The 25,527-nt window shown below is 36.1% G+C and overlaps 1 protein-coding gene across 1 annotated transcript in view; it reads right to left on the bottom strand.

Annotated features, from left to right (window-relative positions):
• Positions 1-5,823: 5,823 nt before the first annotated feature.
• The window catches only part of LOC148955296 (parkin coregulated gene protein-like), a 63,565-nt gene continuing 43,861 nt past the window's right edge, over positions 5,824-25,527 (bottom strand). The window contains exons 4-5 of the mRNA XM_089108136.1: positions 10,743-10,892; positions 5,824-5,980 (exon numbers count right to left, since the gene is read on the bottom strand). Coding sequence (XP_088964262.1) covers positions 5,847-5,980; positions 10,743-10,892 — 284 coding nt within the window. The 3' untranslated portion in view covers positions 5,824-5,846. The remainder of the gene's footprint in view (positions 5,981-10,742; positions 10,893-25,527) is intronic.

Genomic DNA, 25,527 nt, shown 5'->3' with positions numbered 1-25,527 from the left:
AGGTACCCTCCGATCTCTTTTAACCCTTAAAAAGGGAACTAGAACTTTCAATTTCCAATCAAATGAGCCCCCTTTGAGGTTTATACGAACATCCCTTCCATAAGAATCATATATGCCCCCAGGGCATAGGGCATAACTTACATCACCTGCCCCCAGGCCCTGGGGGTTGTATCGGCATCTGAGTTTTGCTATATCTTTGAACTATTTTTAACAAAATGGCTATCTCAAAATTTTTATCGGATGCATTTGGGAAAAAAGGGCGTGGGGGGGGACTGATAACCCTCCGATATCTTTTGACACTTAAAAAGCGAACTAGAACTTTCAGGTTCCAATTAAAGGAGCCCTCTCTGAAGTTTAAACGAGAATTCCTTCTATAAGAACCATATATGCCCTCAGGGCATAACTTAACCGGGCCCTTGGGGGTTCCTCAAAATTTTCATCTTATGCATTTGGGCAAAAAAGGGCCTGGTGGGGGGGGGGCTTGTTGCCCTCTGGTCACTTTTGACTCTTAAAAAGGGCACTAGAACTCCCGATTTCCAATCGAATAATAATAATAATAAAACATTGGAACGTTATGGCATTTACTATAGGCAACGCTATAGCGTTGCCTCTGAAATGCAGGTAGAGTACAAAAAAAAAAAAAAAAAAAAAAAAAAAAAAAAAAAAAAAAACGCCTCTGTGCCTTAATTATACACAGATTTTGCTAGTGTACAGCCTCTTACCAAAAAACAGTTGTGTTGCTAATTCTCCTTGACGTAGAAATCCAGCACTATTTCTGTTTTACATTCTGCGCATTAATATTAACTTCATTCGCAATGTTCGTGAACTTCATATTTGTTCCTTATCTACATTTCAATTTTTCTTGCCCAAGTTTTTTATAGCTATGTTTTTTTAGGCCACATGGTCTATCTCCAGTGTCTACTTCTAGTCCAATCTAAAGTTCTTTTTCCTGTGATTTTTTTTTCTGAAACAATTTTAAGCTAAGGAAAAAATTTATTCCATTTGCTTGTGCATTGGGAGAAAAAATTCAATTCCAGTTCTGTTTTTGGGGAGATTCTTTTAGAAATACTTTTGAAAGTTCGGACATAAAAATTATTTCTTCAGGGATTGGAAAAATGGATTACTGGGAATTTTATTTAATGTGAGACTTTTTCTTGCGTGAAAGATATAAAGCGTAATTTTACACTTGCTTCACTTCAACAATTGACTATGCTTTGAACTTTTATGTGGAAGGCTTTTTTCTCTATCCTTTTAATTAATTTTCTTATGTGGTATTTGTGGAGCTTGTGAAAATTTTACGTAATAGATCCAGCATAAAAATAAGATTTTGTATATGTTTTGCTCAAACCTCCCGTAGAATACGACTCGGAAAACACCCTCCCCTCCCTCGGGAAAATCCCGCCGTAAAATACCCCTCCTCTAAAATTCCCTCCCGTTCATTAAAAAAAAAATTGAAGGTTCTACTCACCTATTTAAGTCAGTGACAATCATATAGCGTTCGCTATCAAACAGTTCGTGGTAACGAACTGTAAGTAAGGAGCGAACCGGCTCAATGGTAACCGAAACTCTAGAAACGGGTATCAAAATTGGTATCAATAGACACCAATTGATACATCAAAAGAATCAAATTTCAATGCTGAATTCAAATATATAAATTTCATCAAGTTTAGTCCTACCCATTAAAAGTTAGGCGCCTGAGAAAATTTGGATGATTTTCGAAAAATGGGGGAAGACCCCCTAAAAATCATAGAATCTTAATGAAAATCACACCATCATATTCAGCGTATAAGAGAGCCCTATTGTAGAGGTTTCAAGCTCCTCTATGCAAAAATGTGGAATTTTGCATTTTTTTTTCAGAAGAAAGATTACGGATGCGTGTTTATTTTTTTTTTTTTTGTTTTTTTTTTGTTTTTTTCCCCAGGGGTGATCGTATCGACCCAGTGGTCCTAGAATATTGTGGAAGGACTCATTGGACCGGAAATTAAAAGTTCTAGTGCCCTTTTCAAGTGACCAAAAAAATGGAGGGCAACTAGGCCCCCTCCCACGCTCATTTTTCCCAAAGTCACCTGATCAAAATTTTGAGATAGCCATTTTGTTCAGCATGGTTGAAAATATGATAAGTATATCCTTTAGGATGACTTAATCCCTAGAAGTCCCCGGGGGGAGGGCTGAAAGTTTACCCAATGTTAACATATAATATTGGTTATTAGGAAGTATACAGACGTTTTCAAAGGGGATTTTTTCTGGTAGTCGGGGGGGGGTTGGGCCGGGGGTTATTTGGGAAGATCTTTCCATGAAGGAAGTTTTCATGGGGGAAGGGACATTGCTATGAAGGCGTTGCCGGATTTCCCAGCATTATTTAAAAAAAAAGATCAGAAAATAAATATAAAAAAAACAAGTTTTCCAACTCAAAATAAGAAGTAACATCAAAACTTGAAACGAACAGAAAAATATTACGTGTATGATTGGGTTCACCCTCTAGTCAATACCTCGCTCTTTAAGCCAAAGATTTTTTAGTACTCTCATAAGAGCTTTTTATTCTAACTAACGGCCTTTGTGATTAAGGGTCATTTTTAAAGAATTGGAACAAAATTCGAACTTTAGCTTAAAGAGCGAGGTATTGACTAGGGGGCGAGCCCCCTAATATACGTATTAAAAATATATGAATATAGAAGATCGTTATGTAAGTTAATTCGTAAGTTACGTATATTTATTACTAATAAAAACGTTGGTAAATAAAATTAAACAAGTTTCGAGAAAGCCATTTAACCAAATAAAAGTAAAATTAATATGTAAATTTTGTTTTAATTATTCATGTACGGTGAGCCAAAATCAAAACCTGCATTCAAAATTGTTCAAAAATTAAGTAAATAAAAACAAGTTTTTTTAACAGAAAGTAAGGAACGACGTTAAAACTTAAAACGAACAGAAATTATTCCGTATATGAAAGGGGCTGTCCCCTCCTCAACGCCTCGCTCTTTACGCTAAAATTTGACTTTCTCACAACTCTATTTTTTTAAACAATAAAAAACTTTAGCGTAAAGAGCGAGGCGTTGAAGATGGGACTGCCCCTTTCATATACGGAATAATTTCTGTTCGTTTTAAGTTTAACGTCGTTCCTTACTTTCAGTTAAAAAAAACTTGTTTTTTTTTATTTAATTATAGTAAAGAGCCATCAGGGTTTAATGTATAAATATTTATTTATTTAATTTTTAAGCTGCTACACCAAGTTTAGATCCAAAGGTTTAAAAACATGCAGTGTAACTATAAAAAAATTGGGGCATTATGCAAAACTTAAGGAACTATCTTCTGAAAGGGGTGTGTTGTTTTATATATATATATATATATATATATATATATATATATATATATATATATATATATATATATATATATATATATATATATATATATATATATATATATATATATATATATATATAATTTAAAGAACATGCAGTCAAACAAACAAAAAAAAAATCTTGGGTATTATACGGAAATATGAAAACTATCTACTTTACGGGGATGTGTAGTTTTGTGTAGTTTTTTTTATTATGGGGGCAGCAAATCTGTTCGAGAGACCTCAGACATGTAAAATGTGACGTTGTAATTTTCATCAAAATTCCCACGTTTTTTGGGAGTTATCTTCCTCCCTTTTCTGAACTATAATTTCTATATGCTAATAACTTTTCGGTGGTAGCTATAAATTTAATGCATTTTATATTTTCAGGATCTGCTTTTTACTCACTTTTCATTAGCATGAGCTGTCTTCGGTTACTGTTCTTAAAATACCTTACATGGTTTTTGTTCTTTAAGAGTTATAAAAAAACAGCCTGTTGTATCTTTATTTCACCGCTGCCCTTAAGAACTTAAAATTTAGGATAAAGTTTCTATTAGCACCTACTCCCCCATTTCTGAAATTCTCGACTAAGAGCACTTTACATGCGGACTCAAAATAAAATTAGCAGAATTTATTTTTCTACCGCTTAAAAAACTAAATACGAGAATTGTTGAGAGCTAACGACCATTTTACACCAAAAATATGTGGGCGAAAGTGCAGCCAGTGGGAGATGAGAGAAGCAGCAGTTACCAGCTGAAGATACAGTCGTGTTAAATATCTTTTAAATAATATGGTTTCTTTAAACGCAAACTCTGCGAAAAAACTGACCATTTCCCAACCAAGTGGAAATGCAAAGTGTAGCTGAGCATCTGCTTTCCCATTTCAGTTTATCGACACGTAATTCGTCAGACAAACGTTACATAAGCATATTTGTAAAGCGTAAAACTGTGCAATTTTAATTATCTCTTGAGTTAATTGATTGTTTACGTTTCCTTTCTATTATGAGTAGAAGACATCTTTGAAAAATGCATTCCAGCTAGAGATTATTCAGGGCAAACTTTGTTTGTAAACAAATTGTGGTCTGAATTATTCTATTCGTATGTCAAGCAGGTGGCACAGTTTGAGGTCAATGGATTATAGTGAAAAACTACAGAATTTGAAAAAGAATATCGAAAAATAATAAAAAAAAAAATAATACATCAGGTAAAATAATGCAAAGTAGGATGTTAGGCAGAAAAAGTCCAGCCCGCGTAAATAAATACATAATACCGTACGTGAATAAATACGTAAATACCATATATAATAATAAATATTAATACTATGTATTAAAAGTTTATTGTCATTGATGGTCTTATAGCATTTACAATTTCAAAATTTTTGCATCGTAAAAAAAAAAAGATGAGGTCTTGTAGTTTATACAACAGATTCCCTGGATTCGTTTCGGAACATGATTTAAATCTAAACGTTGAAGGTATTTTGCATTGGCCTTTCTAGAACTAAATACAATTCGTATCAAGAAGGTTCTTATAAGGGAGCTTCATTGCCCACCTTTTAATTCTCTTGCGGGATTTTTGCCTCATTTTGGGTCTGCTGTTGATAAAAAAAACAAAAAACTTTGTCATGTCCAGATATATCTTCGTTGTTTTTTTTTTTTGCCATTAATACTGGTCTTGACTTACTTTCAACTATGGCTGCTTAGGGTTTAAATCTTTGAGTGACAATACTTATTCTTGCTACGCTATCATGGAAAACTGTTACTGATAATTTTTTCTGCGGCTTTTCCAAAACCACCATTTGTTTTGGGTTAAGATATGTCAGATGACTTTACCTCTTTTTTTTCTTGTTTTAAGATTGAGCTCCACGGGACTGGCAAATATATCAGCATGTTAAATTCCTAAATTTTTCGGATGACGATATTGCGACCTTCATGGCGATGCTGTGATATATTCTATGAAAATCCACTGTGGGGGTCTGCGGCAATGAGCGACGATGAACTAGTTAAAGGATTAGCTGATTATGCAATATTCACTCAAGTAAAGCACCTTCAAACGACATGGGTGTTAATAAAATAGTAATTAATGCGAAAATAATTAACGTTTGAGATTTCGGTCGTTTAATCCATCTACACTCGATTAGACCACCCTGCAATAAAAAAAGATAAATTTAAAAGAAAGGGGGAGAGTGCTTATTTTTTACTTCTTCTGAGCAATAGATCGTTTGTCACGAAAAACAGCAATAGTTTCTGGCAATTCCCTATGTTCTAATGCATCATGTACCATAGTCACCAATATTTCATTTTATTTTAGCCTAATTCCTTAGCACCAAATATAAATGAAAAAGGGGCTATAGAATGTAGTTCAGATCCTAATTTCTTTAACATCAAAGTGAAGGCGGAAACGGGGGCCTACCGTAGTTTGAAACTAAAGGCTCACATGACAAATCCTACCTTTTTATATATTTCAATGATGTCTGCTACAAAAAAATTTATTTCAAGTAAAAGTCAAAGTTAAGTACAAGACTCATAAGTTGGTATCATATACTTTATAGCTGCATAAGCAGATGCTCCACCGCTTCTCTCTAATGCTTCTAGTGCTTCGAGCACATGATCACCGAGAGCTCGCTTTCGATTGCAGCAGGAAGCTGGAATATACAAAAGATTGGATTAAAACTATATATACTAAATGGTTTTCAACAAGTTTTTTCTACTATTACATTTTTTTATATTTTTACTTTTGAAATTATTATATTGTGATTTTCAGAATTTTTTTTTGTGGGGTTAATTAGATCCTATCATTAATTTGGATTGAGACTATTGCGATTATATTGTGATGAAGGTTGAACTGAAAAATTTTATTGTTATTATCATCTTATATATCATACTTCAGAACACCGAACACCGTAGAATCGTGATTTCAAGACGGTTAAGAATCTGTCGACGACGCGTTGCAATCAATCTGAAGAAGTTTGACGCTTATGCGAGAAAAAGAAAAAATTATTTACTAATAAGTAGCCTATATATGAACCAAGAGTATATAGAAAATCGTTAAATATACCCGCAGTTGCAAGAACAAACTTTAATAAATTAACAAGAATGCAACAATCAATAGCTGACGAAATAATTAGGCCCTACAGATAAAACAGATAATTAATCTCAAGCGCACTAGGATGTATTAAGGTGACTAACTTTATTTTTAGTATTTTTCAGGGATGGAGGGGGGTGAGTTACTGAAAAACTCGAATTAAAGGTAGATTATAATAGTTGAATACACCTAATTGTATATATAAACAGTGTTGGTTTTCTCTTAAGCTGGAGGGGGGTTTAAGCTGAAAGTCTTCCCTTGCCGTAAGAGTGTCTTTCTAACGAGTATTTCTGTGTTTTTCTTTTATGGGCTGTGGATATAGTACCAAATGTTTACCAACCTAGACATGTAAAAAAGTAACTTGATGATATCTTTATATTAAGTTTAGTAGCACCCAGAAAATAGAATTCATTACAATCCTTGCACCCAAGAACGCACGCCAGCTTTTTTCCGGGGGTTGGGGGCAATAGAAACAAATATGGTAATTTGAATAAGAGGTGCCTAGAAACGAGAAAAACTAGGACTTTTTGCGGAGAGGCAAAAAAGAATATTTCCAAAATCTAGGGGGGGAGTATTTCTCATCTCTTTCGATATGAACGTGCAAGTAGCAATACCTTGAGCCTCTCCTGCAATTAAGATTTAGCATTTGTCACCGTAGCACAGTTTCTTGGATTTTATTATTCTGGACATCACTTTTAATTTTCCGTTTATTTCGCAGCCCGGCAGTCACTTACTGTATAAGTGCATCATTATGCAGCTCGTTATTCATTTTAACTTAAAGTATATAGATCGTGGTCCCATTAAGAATTGTTTGTTGACTCTTCTTGGTGCTGTCAGGAACAGTTTCCAAATTCATCCATCACAAAATTCTTCCACTTCATCAGGGCAGGAAACACAGGGTGATTGCACAAAGAACACAGAAAAATATGGAAACATTCATGCGGCAATATTAAATATTTTAAACCGAGTGAAAAAAATAGGTAAAAAAAAACTGTGAAATCTAAAATATTTCAATAACAGGTTAAGAAAGAAAATTTTTTAACATGAATTTCAGCAGAAAGAAATGTACTGGGCTTCATTGAGGCCCAATGCAAATTTCTTCTCTACTCTTTCCGTCTTCACACATATGAATGTTTCTGAAGATATGAGTAGCATGAGTACTTTGGGTGGATAATTTAAAGGTTAATATGTGATAACTTGCATGTGTATGTTATAAAAAGTAGAGGACTAGCTTTTTTGACAATTAAATTCAAATTTTCTGTTTAAAAAATATAGCAAACCATATGTAGCCCTCTCTGCTAGTAATCTTTAGATTGATGCTAAAATGCGCTTTCTTTACTCACTTGCTGAGCTTTTAGTTTAAATAATAAAACTTATTTTAGACGATAATTGTCTTAGGTTTCTAAAGAAGAAAAGTTTAATTGATTTAGATTTAGTTCATGCAGAATTAAGGCATTTTCTTCTTTTTATGGATAATGGGAAAAAAGTTAAAGTTTTCTCACAACTTCTGTTTTCACCTCACTTTATTTTGATAATTTTTCAAGTTTTATATAGTTTTCAGTAAGATTTAGGAAATTGAGATGACTTTCTCTTAACACTACCTGAATTTATACCATAACTTTCTCTTGTCTTCAATTTTTATATAGCTTTTTGGCCTATCCTTGCCCTCTCATGTGGGTGTCATTGAACACTTCAATAAAATATATTCATCTATAATTTCAATAACAATAGCAAAAAAAAATTTTGGGCACCATGATTTTGAAGAGCCTAAATATTATAAATTACGAAGAAAATGAATTTAATTTACAAGAATCGAATTGACCCAGCTAATGATCTGTTTTGTCGAGAAATACACACGCTAAAAACAATACTCCATGATTCTGAGCCAAAATAAAAATAAAAATTTTTTAGTCTTCTTTAGTTGAAGAAAAACGCTGAGTTTCCGTTGGACCTTTAGAGTCATTTCCTAATCATTCGGGTACGAAAACGAAGGAATCCATTACAACAAAACACTTTAGATTGCACTTTAACCAAGACTCATCCAATTTAAAATAACGGTGTAAAATAATGATCCTTCAGAGCAGGAAGCCAATTTCAAGACATTTATCACTCAATGTACATAATAATACTATTTACTAGAGACCCTTTAAAAAAATGTCTGAGCCATTCAGATGCAAGCTTCATTTCTTGTTCCAATTCTAAAGTCAAAGGACTAGATCTAGATTGACTCTTAACTTTGTTAAAAAGGAATTTTCTAAGAGTAAGTTTCAAAAGTGGAGCCACCTACAAGATTCTCCGTGAGCTGTCAGGTCAGCACACTCAAACTACGCCATACCTTCGAAGCGCTAGCGGTGAGAATATCTATGACCAATCACAATGCCTCCGCCAGTGGGAGGACCACTTTGAGAAACTGCTCAACTCAGATCCACCAGACCAGACGGACCACGAGCTTGCGGCTGCTGCGGCTACTACCATACCTGCTCCTGATGGTCCTGGATTTACAGCGGAGGAGATAAAAGCTGCCACCCGCAAGCTAAAGAATAACAAAGCGCCAGACATCGGATTTCCTTAAAAATGGGGGTCCAGCCATGATCCTCTGGCTACAAATGCTGTTTAACCTTGTGTGATACTCTGAAAAAATCCCCTCAGACTGGAAGAAGAGCCTACTTGTACCAATCTACAAGAGGAAGGGGAGCAAAGCAGAATGTAGCAATTATCGTGGCATAACTTCACTCTCAGTTCCTGGAAAGCTCTTCGCTATGCTGCTTCGCAAACGGGCAACAAGCTACCTCCTTGCCCTCCGTCGCCCCCAGCAAGCTGGCTTCATGCCAGGCAGGTCCACCACCGAGCAAATCCATACGATTAGACAGCTAGTAGAGAAAACTCTAGAATATAAGAGGAAGGCGTACATTGCCTTTGTCGATTTTCGATCTGCCTTCGACACTGTCGATAGGCAGTCACTATGGCTAATCCTCCAGTCTGCTGGCGTACCCACGAAAATCGTCCGTCTCCTCAAAGAGCTGTATAATAACACTGAAAGTGCGGTGATCGTAAATGGACGGCCTTCCGGATATTTCAAAATTAAAAACGGTTTCCGGCAAGGATGTGCCGCTGCACCTGAGCTCTTTAACTGTGTAATAGACCACATCCTGAATAAAACACAGCAGGTGCAGCCGTTTGGCATAGGCTTTGCTGGAAGAGTTCTTTCAGACGTCGACTTTACTGACGACGTGGCGCTAATATGCGAAAACATTAGTGACCTCAAAGCTACACTGGAAACACTGGCTTCTGCCGCTGAGAAACTCGGTCTGAAAATAAATTGGTCGAAGACCAAGATAATGCCCGTTGAGAAAACGCCGTCCAACCCCCTGTCATCTGTGGAAACTTGTGGTCAAACTGTTGAGGTAGTGAAGCAGTTTACCTACCTTGGTTCAATTGTCTGCTCAAACGGAAGCCTAGATGCCGAAATATCAGCAAGAGCGGCAAAAGCAAACTCTGTCTTCGGTCGCCTTCTAAAAACAGTCTTCCATAAACCCCAGATCAGCCGCCTAACCAAACTACGAATATATTCTGCTTCGGTTGCCAGCGTTATGCTCTATTCTGCCGAGACTTCGTCGCTGACTCAGACACAGACGCTGAAGGTAGATGCCACCCAGACGAAACACCTCCGAAAAATCGAACGCACCCGATAGTTCGACAGGGTATGAAATTCGGAAATCCTCAGGTCCTTCAAACTCCCACCCCTGTCCGAGCAGCTTGAGTCTCGCTCGCTGCGTTGGTATGGTCATCTTCTCCGTCTGCCTGCCCAAACACCCGCCCGGCTCATCTTCGATTTCGACTCAGCTGCAAACGGCTGGAGGCGTCCTAGGGGAAGACCCCGCACCAGATGGGCGGACGTCATCCGTGATCGGCTCGCCTCCAGAAACATCAACCCGGCTGAAGCGACAACCCTCTCCCTGAACCGACCACTCTGGAGAAGACTGACGGCGCTGACGACTGGTTCCCTCTACGCTGGCGACGCTGCCGAGCAAGAGCTTTAAAGTGGCAAAAAAAAAAGTTTCAAAAAGTAGAAGCCAAAGTGACCCACCCTATAACAAAATGTACAGAAACAAACTCTTTAAAATCAAGCACGTAGGCAAACACAAAACATTGTCCTGGGCATTTGTTCACCAGGTAATTGGTTTATCATAATAGAAATTACTAATTTGTTTTCTTTGTTACTTTTCTCAATTTACAATTTCTGAAATTAATCAATTTGGCAACTGATACCATAATTAGCTATAAATGTTTACTCAATAACGTTTCTAAATATTGTTTCCTACCTTTGCTCGTCCGGAATATATTCAACATGGGAAGTAAGACACGCAAGTAAGGAATTAAAGCCTTACCAGACTCCCTTGATGACTGTGCAATTTGCTCGAGCGCTGTAAGGGCAGCACAAATAATTTGAGGGTTTCGTGTGTTGAATGCGCCTAAAAATACATATGTTAGTAGTAGGTCGTATAAAGGTTTGAACCCTACGCCTGAGGCATAGAGATGTGTGTGTTCTTTAAACGAATTGGGGTTACCAGTGTCATTTTCATAGAGGTATCATTTCTATAGAAGGTATAGTAATTTGAAATATCATGTGGAATTTGATTGAAGGTATATACTTTGCGTACGGGCCCGTACCAAACAGGTTGGTTATAATCTGTTCTGGTTCAAGTTTTTTCTGGCACAATTAACTGAATTTCTATTTCATAACATACTAGTTTTTTTAGGTTGGATCCGTGTTGGAAAAACCGGTGTATCTTTTTTAGATGTAAATTACTTTTTGTATATATTCAAGTTTCAAATTAGATTCCTCAATAGTTTTGAGTAGTTTATTGAACATAACACAACTGACATTTTTTTGTAAGCGTTTACATAGAAAATGGATAATTCAAAGCAATTTCTGGTGAGTAAAAATTTTCTCATTATTATAGTAAAAAAAGAAATTGTCTTATCATTAAGTTAAGGAAGAAATTATTTCCTTACACTAGAATTAAGGGTACTTGTATACTTAGAACTCTGTTGTTTTTAGGAGCTGAAACCACTAAATAATTCTCTTATAGGTTTAAGCTTACGGCGGCTTTTTTTTTTTTTTTTTGGGTGTTTTTTAAAATAAATCCAGGCCATTATTCATTTACGGTGTGGTTTTTATCATTATAATTTAACCTTTTTAGGGATGTTTTTGAAAAAAAGTGCTTAGCTATATTGAAAAAAAATGTTTTACAGTACTTTAAATGCCTAACATAAACTGAATTATTTTCCAAACCAAAAATGCATTTTTTTTTCAAGGAAGTCGACACATAAAATACACCCCCTTCTGAAAAGAGGGCAAGATATAGCGAAGCTGTATTAATGCAAGCTACAAGACCTTAAGTTATCAAATTCGCTGCTAGAACTACACAAGACCTGGACCAGCCAATGCCTGCGAATCTTTTAATGACAGGGTCCTCTGACCCCCGTGTTAGCTCCATGCCAGCTGGAAGGAACTTGAAAAGGGAGTGGACTGCTTTATATGCCTCAGCTCAGCCTGAAGATTCAGCTACTGAAGATTGTGAGCTTAACCCCCCTCAAGTTTTGCCAAGGAGTTCAGATATAGAAGGCCAGTCAGAATTTGTAAGTATATACATAATTTCTTTTGTTTCTATCCTTATTTTCAAAAAATAAGGTAAATTTTCTCAGGCGCATAGATTTTTATGAGTAAAAATTAAAATTTTTTTCTAAAAAATTTTTAATTTTATTTAATTAAACAAATTATCTGGTATATGTAAATTAATGATTAAAATGAATTTCTATAACAAAAAAAAACAAAAAAAACCAAAAATCGTAAATTATATTCAATATAAGTTCTAATTAGAAAATAAAAAAATTCCATTTAGATAAAAAACTAAATATTTGAAAAAAAACGAAATCGAAAACAATTTGCTACTATACAGCTGACGCGCACTTTTAGACTGGTATTTTTGCCCTAATGCATTTGCATACATCCGCTACCTTATCGGATCTACCATCGCTTTTTAATCCGATTTGAATTCTAAGTGGGTCGCATGCAAAGCGGACTTTAAATAGCAAGATGTATATCTTCAATAAGCAATTTACACAGGGAAAAAGGTTTTTGATAATTTCCAAATATGTCTTCGCAGCAATGTTAAGAAACATTATTTGGGTGAACCCGTTTCTGGTCATTTCATTGAAACACTTAGGTGTTTTCGAGAAAGAATGTGAGGCTATTCTATTTGAACAGTGTTGTGAAGTCCGATACCCCCCACCTCGACTGGGTATCGATCCTTATACATCGAAGGGAGCTCTCGTTTCCAACAGGTCTGTCCCGGGAGAGGGGGAGGGGAGGGAGGTGTCTAAAAAAGGACCGTCCAACAATTTATTTGCACTTCAATTTTTGATAAGGATGGAGAAAAAATTTCTTCTATCTTAAAAACATTTATTTAGCCCAGATCAACTTCAAAAAAATCCTTTGACAAAAGACACAGGAAAATACGGATTATTGAGAAGGTAGCACCATCAACCACCGACATATGGGGCTTATACTTTTAAAAAATACAAAGTTCAATATTCGAAGCTAGCTTCAGCAGGAGCTTAGGATAGTAGTGGTGACAATTGAGATATAAGGAGCAATTTCCCCCTATTTTTGAAAAAATCGTTTTTGTGGAATTTATAATTTAAAAAAAATCAAAATTAGAAGATATCTACATCAGGAGATTAGGATAGTAGTGGTGACAATTGAGATATAAGGAGCAATTGCCCCCTATTTTTGAAAAAATACCTTTTTGTGGCATTTATACTTTTAAAAAAATACAAAGTTCAATATTCGAAGCTAGCTTCAGCAGGAGCTTAGGATAGTAGTGGTGACAATTTAGATATAATGAGAAATTGCCCCCCTATTATTTAAAATATACATTCGTTGGGCTTTTCTAAATTTAAAAAATAAAAAATTCAATATAAGAACATATCTTCAGCAGGAGCTTAGGTTAGTAGTGGTGACAATTGAGATATAAGGAGCAATTGTCCCCTATTTTTGAAAAAAATACCTTTTTGCGGCATTTAAAATTTAAAAAAATGAAAAGTTCAATATTCGAAGCTATCTTCAGAAGGAGATTAGGATAGTAGAGTATACAATTGAGATATTAGGAGCAATTTCCAACTATTTTTGAAAAAAATTCCTTTTTGTTTCATTTATAATTTTAAAAAATTCAACATTCGATGCTATATACAGCGTGAGCGTAGGATCGTAGGGATTACAAATGAGATTTATGGAGCAATTGCCACCCTATTATTTAAAAATACATTTTTTTGTATGTCATACAATTAACAAATACAAAAGTTCCAGATTCGACACTATATTCATCATGATATTAGGATATTAGTTATGTACCTTTATTTATAGGTATCACTTTAACAATTTATTTGAAAAAAAAATTAAAAGTTTTTTATTTATGAATACATAATAAATAAAATTTAAATATTCGAAGCTAGCTTCAGCTGGAGCTTAGGATAGTAGTGGTGACAATTGAGATATAAGGATCAATTGCCCCCTTTTTTTGAAAAAAATTCCTGTTCTTGTAATTTATAAAATTAAAAAATGCTTTAGTTGAGTCTAGAGCAAGAATGATATGATTATTTGAGGGGTTAATAATGGGATTTAAGGTACAATTGCCCCCCTATTATTGAAAAAATTAATTTGTGTTGCACTTATAATTTTATATTATACAAAATTAATTCTACGAAGAACGCTTAATAATGAGCTTTAAAAAAAAAAAAAAAATATATTTTTTAGAATGTTAAGTTGACATTATGAAAGACAGAAGGCGATGTAACTTTTTTTTTCTTCGTGTTTTAATTTTTCAGGTGGTGGTGGTAGTGATAGTGTGACGATGGCTATGAGAAATTAAAAAAGTTTATTAACTATAAAAAATTTACATAAAAAATAAAACTTTTTTTTTCTACAGATTAAAAATATAGCACCACCTCCAGCGACACCATGGTGTGATGAGGCAACTATATTTACATGACCAATTCTGACACCACCAGCAGAGTACGGGGATGAAGCTACATTGGTTCTAGAGAATATGGAGTGGGAAAGTGGTTTCCTTAACGATGTTTTTGGGGAAATGGCCAGCCTGGATGACTTAAGCTGCGATATTGACATGCCTGAGGATTGGGGGGGGACAGATAGTTTCATGCGTGAATATTTAGATGATGTTACAAGTAAATCTAAATCGGGTCCTCATAACAAAATTCTATTCTAGGACAATACAAGCTGGCTCAACCAATTGTCCCCGAACACATTGGAATATGTATTAGGGGACCTCATGCCATATCCCCCCAATATGATTGAACAGACTGGGGGGGGTGTTACTGACAATTCTCTGTCACCCACCACCGCTCCACTTAATGCTATAGATAGAAGTAGTAGTAATACAACACCAACAGTATCCCCTCTTCCGGATTTTTTTCTCTCAAACTCTGCCTTGCATCACACATTAGTCTATAGCGCCAAATTCGGTGACCCTTTCAACTCTCTAGTGTCGGGGGATATAATAACAGATCCCCTGGCCATTACACATTCATATACTGATAAGATTCGAGCCAGTCTTGAACAACAAATGGGGGGTTGGGGAGTGGGGGTCAGTTTAAAAGCATCAATAGCACTAAAAATATTTTTTTTTAATGAAAGTTCTGGTGAGATGTATTCAAAATACTTGCACACAAAGATGTTGGCAATACACCCGCATTTATCAAATTATGGGGAGGTTTTTCTAAATTGCACTAAAAGTATTCAAAGTAAGTTGTAAAATTATAACGAGGGGGGTAGTGGATCTGTGGTGTTATTTATTGAAAGTTTAAATTTTAATATTTGTAGTTTTAAAAAGTATTTTATTGTACGAGGTGGGCATGGGGGAGGGATGGCAATTGAATTAAAATATCATTCAGATTTAGAGGGGTGTAAGGGGATACAACGAATCTGTTTCGATACGAGGCTGCAGTGTTTCAAGTATGCGTTTTTAATTGCGGCATACAGACCACTTCAAAAAGATGCCACTAAGAAGAAGTTGGACAAAATGGCGGTTAATGGTAGGGAGGGTTCAAAGTTCCCCAAAGTAAATTTTAATTGTTTAAATGGTCAATATCCCGTGACACTAAAAGGAATAGATAATTTTGAGCGGGCTAATGCACATTTAAAGATTGGTGTCACGGTGTTACAGTATGAAACAGAATTTGAAGAGGGTCAGCGTTCCGATAAGAAGGGTGTATTATTTCCACTGCGGGCTCCTTCAATTGAATCAGTAGAACATTGGGTGTGGCTTCTATACACCCCACCGACAGACTCTGATTCAATTGGTCATGTCAATCCAATTACGGATATTAGTAGGGTTCTAAGGTAGGGTAAAAATCAGATTGTATGTTATTACTGTCCAACATATCTATCAAGGTGTTGGACTGATTTAAAGTTAAAGTATCACATGAAACACTGTAAACGTAATGAATGTGAGGCTGTGGAGACGGTAAGCAAACATAGATTGATCTTGCGTTTCAAAAAATTTCAAGACAAGCTCTTACTGAGCAATAAGATTGCTTTCGACTGTGAAGTTAAGCTGACAGACATTTGTGATCCATCAAATTCAAATCGTTTTAAAATACATGAAGCCATAGGGGTCTCTTACGCTCATGCGCAACGAGATTCCAATAATATCATGCAAGTGCTGGAGGTAGGGGAGATGTTGAGTGACGGTGAAGACTGCATGCGCTCGGCATTGGTCAGTCTAGTCAAAACAGCGAACGGTGCAATTTCGCGCCTTTGTTATACAAACTATCCTATGGTCCTATCACCAGATGACATAGTGGCCATTAAAAATCGTAAACTGGGTGGAGTTTGCAAGGGGGAATTTGATGATGGTGCTCTGACGGGTGAGAGGAGGAAGGTGATCGACCATGATCATTTGTGACAGGACATTACATCGGGGGGGAGTAACTTTAGGGGGGTAGCGCATCATTCATGCAATTTAAAAGTTAGACAGCAAGATTTCGTATCTGTTTTTATACACAATTCCAACTACGACTTAAAGTTTGTTCTTCCGGCGTTGGCACGCATTGCCAAGGGAGGAGTTGTAGATGACGCATGGATAGATGGTTCTTTTTCATATACTATTATACCAAAATCATTGGAGAAGCTATTGCTGCTAGAATTCGTGTGGAAAACAGTTGAAAAATGCAACACGGGCTAGAATTAAATTTGTTTTCTAGACTTGTTAAGCTTCTTCTCCGAATCCTTAAGTCAATTCATTCAGGTACAGAAAAGTGACAATTTTGATAGCTTCCCCCTCCTCAAACAGCGCTTCCCCGATGATGAAATTTATGATTTATTAACGTGTAAGGGTATATATCCATATGATTATTACAACTCTGGCTCGAGGCTAGATGAGGTGTCACTACGGCCCATTGAAGCTTTTTACAATTCTCTTACTGAGAGTGAGTGCACCACTACCGACTACGAATTTGCTGAGAGGGTTTGGGCAAAAGGCGGATGTAAAAATGGGTGGGATTATTGTAAACTTTACTTGGCCAGTGACGTACTCACTCTTCTTGATATTGTGTTCAAAAATACGGATAAAATCTATGGGGACTTTGGGTGGGATTTAGGTTATTACTTTTCCACTCCCCATTTGGTGATGGACTTCATACTTAAAATCAGCAAAGAAGAAATAGGTCTGATCGCCGATGTGTATCAGCATCTGTTTGTAGAGAGATCAATGAGGGGTGGGTATGTTTTTCACGAGGATTATATCATGAAAACTGATCCGAGTGGACAGCACACCGATGAAAAGTCGGACGCAGTTTTTTTGGATATGAATTCTCTTGACCCATCGGCAATGTCTCACTACTGTTTGCCGTGTGACAATTATAAATGGCTTGACAATCCCTGTGCGTCGAAGTTCCCCGACAGTGCTTGTGTTGAGGAGAATGGGGCACAAGGATGGTTTTTTGAAATTGACGGTGAAATACCCATGGAAATCCATGACTCGGTAAAATTCTTGGATTTTTTGTGCATAAAGAGACCGGTGGAGAGGGACTCTCTGAGCCCCTAAAATTTATTTGTAGTAGAGAATGGGAGTATGTACTGGATAACTTCAAAACAAAAACTAATTGCCGATCTCAACCCGACACAGAATATAGTTGTTCCTCGTGTGCTATGAAAATAGATGTTGTCCAATGGTGTGAAGGCCGAAAAAATTTAGAGAGACCTCCAATGCGATCAACAACCAAACACAACAACTTGTTTTGAAACCTTTGCTAGTAAACATTTAAAAGCGAAAGCAAAGGTTGAAAAAGAAGTCTATAAGCTCATTTTGAACTCAGCTTTTGGTAAAATGTGCGAGAGCGTACGAAACAGAAGTCGATATGACATTGTAAACAACCCTAAAGATTGTGCTCGAATCATTGCAGATCCAAACTTCACATCGTTCACGATCATAGACTCCAATATGGTTCTCATACATCGCAAGAAAATAAACATTGTATTAAATAAAAATATTGCGGGATGAAATGCAATAACCGAAATATAAAATAAACTCTTGTTGTCATTTTATTATAATGTATGCAAAGTACGGTTGCCAATTTAAGGACAAGTTCAAGTGTATTACGGGGACACTGATTCAATCCTGTTAAAAGTCAAAACTGAAAATCTATTGAATGATTTGGAAAATGGCGAGTACATAAGCTCACGAATGGACTACACTAATTGGGACGAATCCCTCTACCCAGAGCTAGTGAAACGCCAGGCCCCAAATCAATTGTTAATGTTAAAATCTGAAACGGGTAGCGATCTGATATCCAGTGGTGTGTTTCCTGGACTGAAGGTATACTTTGTGGAAATTCACAGCGAGGATATCAAACAAGTTTCCAAGGAGGTACCTACACATTTTGTAAAAAGTAATTTTGATATGATTGTGTATATAAACTGTGTAGAAAGTAGTCTAGTACCAAGGGTAAAAGTCCAGGCAATTCAATTTTTACAATTTAAAAACTACACAGTTAGAGTTGAGAAAAACGCCATGTCTGCCATATCATAAAAATTATTTTTAATTGAGGTTGGTTTTAAGTTACTACCATACGTTAACTATTTAATTTCACACAAAGTTTAATTTAAAGTGTGAATAACACAGCTCGTTATAAAAAAATTAACTTAAATTCACTAAAAAAAGTATAAAGGGGGTGGGAGGGTTTTTTTGTGGGTAATTAGGTTTTTTTTGTGGGTAATTAGGTTTTTTTTCTAATTCTTTTTTTTTTCCAAAAGAATAAATTTTAAATGTGTGTGTGTGTGTTTGCAAGGCAGATAAATTAAATGTATTTAATGCCAGCCCCCCCGGCCCGGGCCCCCCCAAGCGGGCCCCCCGGTCCCGGGTACGTCCCCCCCCGCGCTGCCGCCGCAGCCTCCCCCGGGGGGGGGAGGGGGGACCCCAAAAATTAAAATTTTGCAAATAAAAGTGATATTTCCAGTGCATTATTACAATGAATGTTGTATTTTTTATAAATAAATAAACAGAAAAAAAAGTGTATTTATTTAAGTGTTTTTTTTTTCTAGTGGTTATGTAAATGTTGTATTTTTTTTTTATTATAAATAAATTTAAAAAAAAAATTGTATTTTTTTTTTCATGTTTAATGTGCCTTTTTCAATGTAGTATTTTTTTTTTTTTTTTTAAAGTATTGTCACCTTTTTTTTATTTATATAATAAAAGAAAATATTATTCTTTATTCTTCTTCTTCTTCTCGTTATTATTATTATTGAACGGAGTAGTAGTAGTAGTAGTAGTAGTAGTAGTAGTAGTAGTAGTAATAGAGAAATTATTTAGTTGTAAGAAGGCCATATTTTACAGTTAGCTGTCCAGGTGAACTGTTGAAGGGAACATGTATCAATTTAAAGCACCATTCAGATCGTTTCTGTTTGGACCGTCAATGTCCGGCAAAACTACACTCTTAAATAAAATAATTAAAAATTGGGATAAAATGTTTGTGGAAAAGCCGAAAAAAATCTACTTTTGCTATAGTATTTGGCTGGAGTCATAGGATAAAATAAAAGAGATTGCCACCACCAACCTGGGGCTGGTGCGGATACAGTTCATACAGGGACTTGATGTTTTCAGCATTATTGAACAAAACTCTTGGTTGATCATTGATGATCTGGCTGAATCTATTGAACAATGGTCCCAGGAAATGCTACAAATTTTCACTGTTCGCTCTCATCACGAACAGATTTCTGTTACTCTGGTTCTACACAATCTCTTTCATCAGAGCAAATGTATGCGAACACTTGCATTGAACTGCACCTACTATATCATCTACAGAGTTGTTCGTGATTCTAGCTCGCTAATAACTCTCAATAACCAAATATATCCAGGAGCCCCCAAATTTCTGCTCTCAGCATATACTCAGGTAACTAAGAGCACATGCAACAACATCCAAGTAGATATTACTCAAAATATACCCGAGGATCTGCGTTTAGTCGCAGATGTGTTCTAAAGCGAACTTATACTGTATCTCCCTGTGAGCGCCGCAATGACAGATTACTTACCTCCCGCACCCTGAAGAGACTTCATGAAAAAAGACGTTTTTTTACGGTTTCAAGCAGATCAAAACATTTGGTCAGGAAGGCAATATTCAAACCTGGTGTTTACAATGATTTCATTAATATAACATCCGAAATGTTTTCAAGTTTTACCGTATTAAATTTTCAACTGACATAAGTATTTAAGAAACAGTCAGAGAAACATCGTTCCATAGTACATACACTGGCCTCTCAAAAGAAATTAAAGAATTTCAAAAGGAAACGACTTCTTCAGGCGGGCGGTAGCTTTTTCACAATTTAACTGCCAATAATTGCAGGAATTGTAAACAGTTTTTTCTAAAAGAGAATGGCAGAACCCTATAAATTGGCTCCAATAGAACTCGCTCTCTCAGCCGTCGAACACTTTGAGAACAATCTGAGTAAATTCCTTGACAATGAGAATATTGAGGATGATAAGAAACTGATTTTACTTCAAGATGCACTTTGTCAAGTGGACAAACACTATCGCTCAAAGCCCACTGCTGCTGCTGACCCAAAGAAAGAATCCTCTCCTCAGGTTTCTGCTGGTGGAACACATTTGAATATGGTGTATGTGTATTAGTTTTCTTTTAAATTTGGAAATATATGCCCCCTCAATTAGGGTTAAAAAATTACATAACTCCTAGCCTATCTCCTGGAACGTGATCAAATTCAAGTTGAGAGCAACGGGGCAGGGATCATAATTCGGGGCAAGAGCTATAATCTACTTGATTTAATCTATGATATGGTTACAAATCGCATACGACTATTATCATTTGACACTCATCTATACAACTTTCTAAATACATTAAACTTCCCCAAAAGTCTTATTGGCAATAGACAAATTCTAAAAAAATTAAATGAACATGCATCATCGTCATCATCAACAACATTGACACCATTAAAAAATGAACTTGAATAAGAAGATTTTAAATCAATTTGGGAAAATACTAGCCCACCGCTTATAGCTAGACAAAAGCGAAGACGCATCAGGTCATCATCACCACCACCATCCCTGGCCAGTATACAACCGGGTAGCGGACGTTACACAACGTGTTTACGTTCAAAATGGTTGAAGTTCTTAAAGCTGTTTATGAAAATATTGGTGAGGTTGAGAGTTTAAGTTCCCCCACAGCTCTTTCCAAAGTAACTGGTGTTCGCACTAAAAATGTACAAGACTATCTACTGAGTGAATCAAGTTACACTCTGCATAGAAATCATAGACTTCGTGCCAATCAATATCGAAAAACTAAATCCTTTTACCCATTGCATATAATGCAAGCAGATCTCCTGACTCTAGATGAGCTTCAAAGACGTCATAATACACCGTACAAGTACATTCTACTTGCAATCAGTGTTTATAGTCGTTATGCATATGCAATTCCATTGCAATCAAAGAGAGGTGTTGAAGTTGCTCAGGCCATTGAAAGTATTCTCCAACAGGAAACGTATAAAAAAATTCAAACGGATCGCGGTAGTGAATTTGTTAATCCCCATGTTGCAAAAGTACTAGAGAAATATAGTACACTGCTGTATCATAGTCACAGTCCTATAAAGGCTGCAATGGCCGAACGATTGATAAGAACTATTAGACTTTTAATTTCAAGGTATTGTACATTGGAAAATACATCGACTTTTATTCATGATCTTGATAAAATCATGTTGATTTATAATCAACGACCTCATCGATCGTTGTCAAACTCTATACCAAAGTAAGTTCATCATTCGGATCATGATACAATTGACACCTTTCTTAAACAGTATTCCAATGAATCGTCGGCTGTCAAGAAGATGAAGAATAAATTCAATGTTGGTTATACGGTTCGAATTAATAGAACAACTAATGTTTTTGAAAAGGTGAATTACTTGTGGTCCACCGAACTTTTTGAGGTGTCAAGAATACTAGACACTACATCCATAACTTATCGTCTGCGTGATACCAAAGTTGAAGAGATTTTCGGCGGCTTTTGTGACTATGAACTACAAAAATTTAAAAATGCTAGTGAAATCTATCAAATTGAAAAGATATAAAAGAGACGTACTCGTGGTGGTAAGAAACAGTTACTTGTTTAGTGGCTTGTATACGACTCCGATTTTGATTCTTGGATTGGTTTTAAAGATGTTTACAATTCCCAATGGTCTTTATGTGACATTTATGTCCGACGTTTGAGATTATTTCTTCAGTGAATTGAATACTGCAGATAATATTTGAAAAAAACTCTCCCCTGCCATCAAGTTTGACGGTGCGTATGAAGTGGCTCTTGTCGACTGTATTCTCAAAAATACCTATGACATCCTGAGAAAGGATCGTAAATATGAAATAAAAATACGACCGTTTGAATTCGGTGATGAAGGTGCAATGGCAACTTTTGACTCTAATCAGTACCCTATTGCTAACATCCCCTACAGGGAATACAATAACATGCATGAACTGTGTCGAGTTATCAACAAAAAAATTGCACGTCGAAAAAAAGGTGGTTTCACTTTCAATTACTCGACGGAACAAAGGAGAATTTATATTACCAATCAATTTGAGAATGAAAGAATTTTCCTCAATGAGAATTTACGTGAGTTTATTGGTTTTAAAAACAGTATTATTAACAAAGAAAATTTCAGTGGTAGTGACCATGTTTTCTATGCAGACTATGCACCCAGCTTCTCCACAGACACTTGTATATTTCTCTACTCTTCATTTGTGGAAACATCTCGGGATGGTAATTCAAATGTTCCCCTCCTACGAGTTCTTGAACTAAAAACCAATCAAGAACATGTTCACCACTACAATATAAAGCATCTTCAGTATATTCCCGTAAACACTTCCTATTTGTAACTCTGTCAGTTAACACTAATAACTGAATTAGGTTATCCAATAGAAATTTCAAAAGGCTTAGCTGTTATTACATCTCATTTTCGACCCATTGTCAACGACAACGACGGTACAATAACCTAAACAATGAACAATAGAAGAACTCCATTTGTCTGTCCCGATATTGACTGTTATGTTGGTGCTTTGAGTCCACGTCAAATAGGCAATGGATTTGACTACTACCAGGGGCGGACTAAAATGTCTGGCTATGGTCTTGGTAGCTGGTTTGCTAGGCTATTTCGTTCTGTCCTACCCCTTGCCAGAATATATCTTGTACCTGCTGCTTCGAATTTTGCTGCCTCAACACTACAGGACTGGGGGTCGGGAGAGAATTTCAAGGAGAATGTTAAGGAAAATATTAGATCTTCAGCTAGAGCGGTTGGCGAACAATTAAAATCTCGACACAATGGGTATGGAGTGAAAAGGATGCGTTTGCGTCATTCACTCATCAGTCTCCAGCCAGGCAGGAAGCAAAGGACATCAACAAGGACTTTGATAAATAAAACCACGAAGTCCAATCGGCAACAGAAGAAGAAACAGAAAAAGATTGTTAGATCAAAGAAGGAGTTCTTCTCTTAAGATGACTTATCTACCTCACAAGGAATCATATCCATCAATCAGTTCCTCATTGAATCTATTCAATGCTGAAAATGTTGATGTCAGCGTCAAGTATGGCTACTATGAATAATTTCATCCCCAACAACCCCTCTCGGAAAATATACACTTTCAAATATTTTCCAATGAAGACTATTTCATTGATTTGTCGTCAACATTTATTGATTTAAATGTTGTGGTGAAGAAAAAGTCAGATAATACAACTCCGAATGCCGGCGATGGTCTCTCTCCTATGAAAACTGTATTATACACAACCTATTCAAGCAAATTAATGTATTTATTAATGGAACATTGGTGAGCACTAGCAATAATTTATCCAACTATGCAAACTACGTACAATTTATGATGATGACACCAAAGGCGCACAAGGAGATGAGAGGAAAATCGTTGGGCTATGAATATCGAACAGGTGTTGATACTGACGATGAGTTGACCACTGCAGTGACCCAGGAGTATCACCTAGTTGGAAAATTAAATCATGAGATATTCAATATATCCCAATGGCTACCCCCCAATGTCAAGATTGACATAAAGTTACAGATGGCCCCATCGAATTTCATTTTGAGAAACACACTTCCTGTAGCACCCGATGTAAATGTCAATATCACATCGGCAATTCTCCATGTCCGAAAACAACAAGTTATGAGCTCTGTTGCATTGGCAGTGGAAAAGCTAAGAGCCAATGGTAACAACATTAAACTTCTTGTCCCCCATACTATCACCAATCAACGTCACATTGTCGTCGGTTCTCGAAGCTATAGCGATTTATCACTTATTAATGGATTAATGCAATGAAAACTGCCTTTGACCGTTGTAAAGAGTGGTAGTACTATTTGGTTCTGAACTGGATCCCCCCACGATTTTAATTTTTTCGATCTCTCTAGTCACGTTTATAAAATGAATGGTTTTCCATTGTATGCTCTATCATTTGACAAAAAATCATACATAAATCTGTACGAGCTGACTATGCAATCCCTAGATCATGAGTCTCAGCTATTTGAAAATGGAATAACCGATTCAATGTTTTCAAAAAATCATGGGGTTATTGTTTTGGATTTGTCAGGCACACAGGATATGACCATAGTACGAACAGGGAATGTACGTTTAGAGTGTACATTTGCCAATGCTCTGACTGAGAGTATCACGCTACTATCACTGAGTCAATTTGAAACCTATTGGGAAATCACGCCCGACGGCAGTGTTCTACTAGACCTAGCACCATGAACACAAACCAAATAATCAACGTATTTAGTATGGATCCATACATGTCCCAGTACAAGGCCTATTGCCTACCTTCGGACTTCATTGAAAAAATTCCAAGTGTTAACAATATCCTAGTCATTGTTAATAGCAGTCGATCGACTTTGAAGACCGGTCATTGGCTATGCATCTTTCAAACATCGAAGAATATTTAATTTTTTGATCCTCTTAGCCTATCGTATAAATTATACGCTCAATACATCAGCAACTTTATTGAAATCAGTGGGAAAACCATTATTCAAAATCAACGAAGAGTAAAGGATTTAACGACTAAGACAACTGGCTTTCATGTACTACTCTTTTTCATGTTCAGATGTCGTGGCTACACCTACAACCAGTTTCTCAACATCTACATTGACTCACCTCAATAGAACGACTTTCTAGTGGAGAATATACTTACAAGTGTATTCAATATTGATTTTAGTAACCTAAGAATAAAATGTTCTAAAGATTTATGTTAAATTTTTTATTAATAAAAAAAAAATTTATATACATGATAAAACGAATTTTCTACTCTTTAGATCTCATCCGCTGCTAGATATTTTGTGACAACAATTAGTGTAGGTAGATTATTTGAATTCACCGTGTACTGATCCTGATATATTGCAATGTTGGGATCAAATTTTCGACAGTAGAGTGTGACTTCTCTCTTTTCATATCTCTTTGTATAGTCAATGATACTATTCTCATTCATTCTATAGAATTCAAATGTTTCAATTTTCCTATTTGAAGCAATTTCACA

The sequence above is a fragment of the Artemia sp. Qi Xiang Cuo genome, chromosome 2 (assembly GCF_049724085.1).
Source record: "Artemia sp. Qi Xiang Cuo chromosome 2, ASM4972408v1, whole genome shotgun sequence".
Lineage (NCBI taxonomy): Eukaryota > Metazoa > Arthropoda > Branchiopoda > Anostraca > Artemiidae > Artemia > Artemia sp. Qi Xiang Cuo.
Note: the sequence above shows the minus strand (reverse complement) of the source record. Positions and strands in the feature narration are given on the sequence as shown.